The sequence below is a fragment of the Neomonachus schauinslandi genome, chromosome 8, assembly GCF_002201575.2.
Source record: "Neomonachus schauinslandi chromosome 8, ASM220157v2, whole genome shotgun sequence".
Taxonomy (NCBI): Eukaryota; Metazoa; Chordata; class Mammalia; order Carnivora; family Phocidae; genus Neomonachus; species Neomonachus schauinslandi.
The window spans coordinates 65,170,093-65,179,108 of record NC_058410.1 but is presented as its reverse complement, the minus strand read 5'-3'; the positions used below and the strand labels follow the sequence as shown (position 1 = coordinate 65,179,108).

The 9,016-nt window shown below is 36.5% G+C and overlaps 1 protein-coding gene across 1 annotated transcript; it reads left to right on the top strand.

Annotated features, from left to right (window-relative positions):
- Window positions 1–220: 220 nt before the first annotated feature.
- Window positions 221–2,861, top strand: LOC110583553 (ferredoxin-2, mitochondrial-like). Its single transcript, XM_044917210.1, has 2 exons — window positions 221–229; window positions 2,298–2,861. The coding sequence occupies exons 1-2, from the start codon at window positions 221–223 to the stop codon at window positions 2,859–2,861; spliced, it is 573 nt and encodes a 190-aa protein (XP_044773145.1).
- Window positions 2,862–9,016: the final 6,155 nt, after the last annotated feature.

The window sequence follows — 9,016 nt, the reverse complement described above, 5'->3', positions numbered from 1 at the left end:
AGAGATAATCAAACTAGAAGACCTTATTAAATAATGAATAGGTGATGTTATACAAGTAAGGAAACAGAAGTTTAGAGAGAGAGATACGGTACTCTGTATCATGAACGGATGAAAGAGTGAGAGTCTGGGGGATAACCAGAGAGTGGAAGCACAAATGTAGGAAGGTTAAATACTATAGCATGGGTTGGATTTGAAGCACAAAAGTACAATTTTGTAAGGAATGCCTAAGGTAAGATTTTGAACTGAACTACTATAGATAATTTTATAAATTCTCTACTTACATCCTTCTGAAATCTGCAGTGTATTGGTTATAGATTCTTTGCATAGAAGGTGATTTTCTAATATAAATGCTCTGGTTTGGCAAGAGCAAAAATAATCTTTCTTTGGGAACAGTCTAGAAATAATATCAGACACGACTGAGTAGAGACATTTCCATATTCTTCTACTACTTGGTTCTGAGTGTGGAGCCAGTGGTTAATATTCATAAATAGCACTGTAACCTGTCACTGATAACTCTCCTGGATCTTTCTGCTCTTTTATCAATGGAATGAGTCAAGTGAAAACAAACATTTCAAAGCCTTAAGACAGTCCAAATGAAAGTAAAGGGCTCCATCTCTTTAAGAGCATTGTATAAAAATTCAACACTTTTATGCCAATAAACATAAATAAAATAGAATGCAACATAGTAAAAATTTATGAGTTTTAATTTAAGATAAAAGCCTCTGTTGCAATATATAATAATGTGTGAATTATATCTGATACAAATAAAAAAATGTATATGCATGTAAATCTATTATTACCTAAATAAGAGTACATCATTTCACATATACCCTTTACCATGGGTAGACATGCATCTTTCTTGTTGTAATCTCAATTTTTTAGGAGAAAAAAAATGTTATCTAAGGGAGAAAGATAATTTTTTTTTTAATAAATGTAGTCCTGTATTAGACTGTGTATAAGTTATGACATTCATTCAAGGGAACTTTTTTTTTTTTTTTTGATGTGTTGTCAGGTAAAGTTGAAAAGATAAACAGAAAGGCTTATATTTACCAGGAAGATTTTTGCCTCACTAGAAATGTGGATAGATTCTAGAGGTAAATATAAAGAGGATTTTAGACTGTGAACCACTACAAGTATAGTCTGGGGAAAATTAGAAGAAGCCTTAAAGTCTTATTGAAATAGTCCTAACGGAAATCATTTGCAAAAGAACAAAATGAGGTGCTCTTTTAGTGATGTACTACTGTCACTTGGTCAGTGATTCTCCAGGAAGTGTGCACTGGGAATACCTAGAAGAGCTTTAAATTGTAGTTGCTCACCTCCCACCTCAGAAATGCTGATGCAAAGGGCCAGGAATAAGAAAGGAGGTGACTGGTAGGTGCATAAGGAAACACTAGTTTAGGTTTATAAGGTGATTTCAAATGTTACTTCTCCTCCAAATTGATGACCTTTGATTTGACCTCAAGGTCTCAAGCAATAGTCCTTGAAGAGAATGAGCTAATTCTTTAATCAGAATTACATTCAGTGATAGTTAAAAAATAAGTGTTAAATCTCTGTTCTGTTTTGGTTTTAAAACACCTAACAACATAGAATAGTGAACTTAAAACACTATTTATTTATTTACTTATTTATTGAAATAACAGATTACTCAGATCATGCTTTGGGGCCTGGAAGTATAACGTACATCCTTTCCTTCCTCCCTCTTTATCTAGATGGGAGTGTCAAATGTCTGACATACTGAAGACTATTTGTTTTCCAGTATTTTTGCTGGTGGTCTCATTCATGAAATTATAGAGAGCAAGGAAAACAACTGGTTTTACTAAAAATATTAAATATTCATAGCTGCCTATGTTATATCAACCTCTACAAGGTCTCTGTCCAAAAGGTGAAAGGACTGCCATTTGGTACAAACCACAAGACTTAATCCTCAGCCACACTACTCTTAGTGTTCTTGAGCACCAAGTCCCTTGTGTCACCTGATGTCAATATGCAGTAATTATCTTTTAATAAAAGAATTGATGGGTTATACAGAAAAGAGCATAGACTATAAAAACAAAAGGCCAACTGTTTAGTCCTACTTATGTGTCTTTTCTTCATGAATCTGGTATGTCTCAACAAATTTGAGCTTCACTTTCCTTACTAATGAAATGTACTTAAAATATACTCCTTACCTATGAGGAGCTCCAAAACATGACACATAAAATGAATAGAATATATATACTACTTTTGTATTTCTAAAACATTTAACATAAATTACATAAAAAATTAAAATATGTAGACTTTTTTTTTATGAACTGTAGAATACTGTTGTTTTGGCCACCTCCGTGGCCTGGGGAGGCGTGAGTGCTGGGATTCTGCTGGGGGCGGCCAGGGGAGCCTGGTGGAGCCGGCCTGGGGACTCTCAGGGGTCAGGGAAGGCGGTGGCGCCAGTGACAGCCAGAAGACTCCGAGCAACAGGCTCGCGCCTGACGGGGGAAGAAGCAGCTGGCGGCCCCGAGCGGCCGGGGGATGTGGTGAACGTGGTGTTCATAGACCGGTCAGGCCAACGGATTCCGGTGAGCGGCAGAGTGAGGGACAATGTTCTCCACCTGGCCCAGTGCCACGGAGTGGACCTGGCAGGGGCCTGTGAAGCTTCCCTGGTGTGCTCTACCTGCCACGTGTACGTGAGCAAAGACCACCTGGACCTTCTGCCTCCTCCTGCTGAGAGGGAGTACGACATGCTGGACATGGCCCCCCTTCTTCAGGAGAACTCCCAGCTGGGCTGCCAAATCGTGCTGACTCCTGAGCTGGAAAGGGCCGAATTCACCTTGCCAAGGATCACCAGTAACTTCTACGCGGACGGCCATGTCCCCAAGCCCCACTGACGTGGGCAGCCGCACCACCCCGGGCACCCGTGGCCTTGGGGCGGGGACTGGAGGAATAGCCAAGTTGCCAGCCCAGCCCAGAGCATGGACAGGCCCGAGAGAGATGTTGGAAGCAACCAGAAGGCCAAAGCCCCTGCCTCAGAAAGATCCCATGTCCAGGCTCTGGTTTGGGAGGCGGAGGGGGACCCAGCCCTGCTGGGGCGGCCTCCCCAAAACTCAGGAGAATCAGTGTGTAGATAGGGTGGAATCTGACTGGAACAACAATAAAACTGTCTCACAGGAAAAAAAAAAAAACACTGTTGTTTTCACTTTTTTTTTTTTTTTAAGATTTTATTTATTTATTTGACAGAGGGAGTCATAGCAAGAGAGGGAACACAGCAGGGGGAGTGGGAGAGGGAGAAGCAGGCTTCCCATGGAGCGGGGAGCCCTATGTGGGGCTTGATACCAGGACCTGGGACCATGACCTGAGCTGAAGGCAGACGCTTAACGACTGAGCCACCCAGGCGCCCCTTCACATTCTTGTTTTTAAGAATGTTATTAATATTGCTTCCATGCTCCTTCCATAAAAGGAAACTATGAAATTGTCACTTTCTAAATGGTTAAATGAGATCTTTCACCTCTACTGTCTGCTACTATAACATTGTACTATCTCAGAGGACTTAATCTATAGATGCTTCCTAGCCTGATAGCATCAATAAAAACTCATATTTGTCTATGACTTCATTCTTCATGATTTTCACTTATATTGTTGCACTGATTTTCCATAGTGATTTATGAAATGGGTACAGCCCATGATTTCTCCATTTTGAACATGGAGAATCTGAGGTCCAGAAAGGCTGAGTGAGACATGATGAGTGATAATAAAGATTAAAGTAGAGGTTTGCTGAATCCTAATCAAATGTTTTTTTCCCTAAACTTAATTTAGAGCAAACTTTAAAGTTTCTCTTGTGGTACTAACAGTGTTCAGGATTTATACTCTATCACTTCAGGAATCAGATTCTTTGAAGCCTCTGTAAATTTCTCAAAGTTATTAATTAGTATAACATAATATGGTAGAGCACTGCATCAGTAAATAAGATTTACTCAGTGATTTTCAGTTGTCAAAACAAAAATTTTTGCATGCTTATTAATTTGTAGTCACCTTCATACAAAGTATGTTCAAACTGTAAGACCAAATCATTCAGAAAGACTTTCCCATATACTCTAAATTTATATATATATCATATACAAAGATTTGCCTTTTGAAATACCAGATTTTCACTCAAAAAACTTCAGTACCTCTAGAAAATATCAATAGCCTTTTTAAATCCTTCACCATAAATAACAATTTCCTTCAAATGAAGCTAATTTGGCCCAACAAAGAGCGCCCAATTGCCATGAGAAGTTTGGCATCACTCTATTGATCACTCATACATTTATATGTAACTTCTCAAGTACCTATTTTATGGGCCTATTTAGCATAGCAGGCTAAATATCTGAGATAAAATAATGACAAAGACACAGTTTATACTCCAAAAAACTTACATAATAGAAGAAAATATAGGCAAGTAAATAGATAATACAATGCAAATGAATAAGTGTTCTCAAATAGATAAGTAAAGGGTACTTAAGGGGGAACACAGAAAGAGCATTGCTAAGGCAAGCTTACATGGGCAGGGATGTCTCCTAAAGGAAAAAACATTTGAACTGAGATCTGAAGAATGAATAGGATAAAGTAGAAGAGAGGAAAACATTTCCAGAAGTACAAACAGGAGGTGTAAAAGTATGATGAAGGAAAGAGGGAAAACATGACTTGTTTTTGAAAAAATGCAAGTTGTTTATATGAGACCAGAATACTAATAAGGTAAGAATGTTAGAAAGTCAACTGCAGAGGTGGGATGGGGCCAGGCTTTGAGATTACTGGTAGGCAAAGTAGAGTTTGGACTTAACTTAAAAAAAAAAAAAAAAAAGAAGAAGAAGTATCACTGAAGGATGCTCTTCCCAATGTAACTGTTAGTATTTCAATATATATAAATCTTTGTGGGGACACAATTCAACCCACAACAGAGGAACATGATCATCCACAACCTTCTTTACTGAAGTGTTCTTTTCACTGAGGGTCCCAGGGTGACATCACCGCAAGCCTCTTATGTACCTTTGTGATCTGCAAAAGTCATAGTACAACATTATAAATTTCTCTTATACTGGAGGTTATGTGTGTTTACTCAACAGTCTGTATTTCTTTCCATGCTTAATTTTCTCTAAAAATCTGTAGCACTAAATCTATTATGCACTTCCATTAAGGAACTTTAATGCAGATAGTGGTTAAATGTGTGCTATAGGTAAAGCTTTCCCTGACTGTTCACTCAATGTTTATAATGACCCTTTATTCACCTTTTGAACTGTCCTTTTTATAACCAGTGAAGAAGATGTATACATTTCATCATCAGCAGAGTGTGACAGAGAACAAAGAAACCAGGGTGAGACTCTTTCAGGACCCAGCCAGTGAAGTATGAGCTAAATTTCCTCATTTTTTCTATGCATAATCAATGTTTAAAATTTTTAGTAACTGTAATATTCTAACTATAAGTTTATTAATACTGACTGTATTTCATAGGAAAATACAGAATATCCAAAGAAAATTCAGTTACTTATAATATCTATTTAGGATAAACACTAAAATGAACACATCTATTTATTTCCAGTCTTCAAGTCTTCCTACTTCTCTTTCTCCTCACCCTCCTTCTTATTATCACACCCTTCCCACATAATTACACATTATTTATATCCATTGTTCCCCCCGATACACCATCTATCATGAGCATTTTCTGATGGCATATGAATTATTGGAATTAGGGTTTGGCTGAGAGTAACAACAGCAATAGCAACAAAGAAGTCTGTCCCATTACAATCAAAATGTTTTCCTAACTGGAAGAAGTTAGTGTACAAGCTGTATACGATTTTCCTAGTGTCCGAGTGGGATCTTTCTATCTTGTTTTCCATAGAAAGCTTCCATTGCCAAGGTTATCACGTAGTCCTAGATGGCTCTGTATCTCTAACCAGTATACGTTTGTTAATATGGGAGTTGTCCTCTTTAACAATATGTAAAATTGCACTCACTCTTCTCAATCTAAAAGTAAACATCCATGCTCACTTAAAAATCTTGCCTAAATGTGAGCCTAAGGTGAGCACTTTGTGACTTACTTTTTAAACTATGTCTACACATAGCATGATACCAACCTACACTAGATATCAATAACTACAACTGTAAAAAATAAAATAAAATAAAATAACTACAACTGTAGGAAGATTCTTCCATTAGTAAGTTTATGCTAGTTACTGTGAAAGAAATATTCAAAAATTTTCCATATTTAGAATATATACTCTTTGGGCGCCTGGGTGGCTCAGTTGGTTAAGCGACTGCCTTCGGCTGAGATCATGATCCTGGAGTCCCTGGATCGAGTCCCGCATCGGGCTCCCTGCTCGGCAGGGAGTCTGCTTCTCCCTCTGACCCTCCCTCCTCTCATGTGCTTGCTCTCTCTCATTCTCTCTCTCTCAAATAAATAAATAAAATCTTTAAAAAAAAAAGAATATATACTCTTTAATTATTAGTTTAGATACCAGAATCTGTATCCATCTAAAATGTATTTTTACTGAAATATAATAAACAACTTTACAAAGCACAATTTTTGAAGGACAATGGCAAAATAGATAACTTTATTAAGGCAATGGGCCTTTCAGTTAGGTTGATACAAAGACTGTCAAACTTTCACTTTCTCAGTGTTCAAAAACACAATACTATTACTAAGGCAAAACACTGATTTATGAAATGGCTAAAATCTTCAGCTATATTATTTCTCAAGGGAAAAACAGTAGCTCAAACTAACCATTTCATTTGCTATAAACAATATATATATCCATGGCTAGTCACATAACCGGTACCCATAGAGCAATGTGGAGAAAAGCATGATGAATTGACATTCAACAAAACTGCTTTAAAAGCGGATATTACACATTCCAATATTTTTCTTTCAAGTCTTTTTCTAGCACTAATTTATGTGCTAAAAAATAAAACACTGTAATAGCATATCACTACTATTTTTCTGCCTTATTAGACAAGATAAATTGTGTAATCTTTCATAGCACACAGTGAGGTAGAGTCATTTAATTACCTGTGAATCAAAGCAATTTAGGTAACTCTTTCTGATCATTATCACAGAGACTCAAGGAACCAAAATGCTCAATAATCAATAACATCGTCAACCTCAAAACAAAGTTAAGCCCTTGCAATTTTCCTAGAATAGGAAGGCTCACTGTTTGACCAAGTAGGATTCCACTGACTCTAGAATTCCTCAAGCACCTCTCTTCTGACATGGCTTATCACTGCCTTGTTAGTGCTTTGTGCCTGTTCTACTTTTAACACTTCTCACGCTCATTATTTCTTTTTTCCTTATGTAGTACAGTCTAGTAAGCAAGCTTTAAAAGCACCAGAGGGATTAACGGATATGTGTATACTCAATACCTAAAACTATATCTGCCATATTCTGGGCACCAAGCATATAATTTATTGAAAAAAAAGTTTAAAAAATATTTACAATACTTTTTTTTTTTTTTTTTAAGATTTTATTTATTTATTTGAGAGAGAGAGAATGAGAGAGAGCACATGAGAGGGGGGAGGGTCAGAGGGAGAAGCAGACTCCCCGCAGAGCAGGGAGCCCGATGCGGGACCCGATCCAGGGACTCCAGGATCATGACCTGAGCCGAAGGCAGTCGCTTAACCAACTGAGCCACCCAGGCGCCCTACAATACTTTTTACAGATCTCCCTTTAGAGCAGACATTAGCTACAAGTGTTTCCTCATGACAGGGTGACAAAGGACAACTCTATATAATTTCTTTAGATAGTGTGCAAATTACATTCCATGTGTTTTCTAGCTGTGAGAAACAATAATAGGTTCTTCCCCCAAACAACAAACACAAAGCTCACTATGTTAACTATGAAAAGTTCTATAAAAAATAAAAATATTGAGGAAAGGCTATTCTGTTGTTTTGATAGTCACATGACATTTTAACATAGAAGTATTCAGCAGTCCTGCATTTAAGACATAGTTTTGTCTTGTTTAACCCAAATTTTCTTGTTTGTTTATTAAAGAAAAAAATAACTTTCACACAGAGTCACCTTGTTGTTTTGCAAGACATCATTTTGAGAAATTATAAGTTACATAAATATTTCCAGGGAGTCTGGTGCTCTTCACCAGCTGTACCTTAAGTGCTTGTGAGGCATTTGCAAAGTGCATGACAGTAACGCTCTGAGTTTTTATAATTTTAAATTTCATTTTTAGCAAGTTTTTTGTACATTTCTTTTCAATAACTGCCAAATTTGTTAGCATTGCATATAAGTAATTGTGTTAATTATTTAATAATTGTGTTAATTACACATCATAATGTCGGTAACAATTTGTTTTCCTGTTTATTCTGATAAGCACTTATCAACAACCAACTCTGTGCCAGGCTATACAGATAAACATCACCTTGCCCTCAAACAGTTACACAATACAATAGTTATACAAACAGAAACAAGAAAGTGAAGTAGAGAAATGCATGGCTTCAGGACATCTGATTATTTGAATATGCACAATATTTGAAAGGCAAGAATTTATTCTTATGTCCTGAGTTCAGATTCACATTTAACAATTGTTCACTGAACTATAGTCTAGTCCTTTAGAGTCAATTTCTTATAATTATTTTAAACTGTTAGGAGGTGTTCTGATACTTTTAAGACATTTGTGTAAAATTTTAAGAAATACACAACCTCTAAAAATATACCTAAATGTACAAAAATCCTATTGGGTTGCAAACTTCAAAAAGCTTCATTTAAGGGATGTTTTATCATCTATATTTTCATAGAGGGAAATAAAGTTCAAAAAAGCCAAATAATTTATCTGTGAAAATCAGCTGGTAAATGGAGAAATGGGAATTCAAACCCAAGACCTCTAAGCCTTTGTTTCAATATTCTTTTCCTCAGACCACAGCTGCCTTTTCCTCATACGCCTGAGATTAAACTTTTATTTGTTAGAATTTTTTTTTTGCAGTGCTTTCTCAAGTTAACTAAATAAACAATTTAGATTAGCTTTACTAGTAAAACTAGATATAAAAAAATTATTTGGTAGAGAAAATG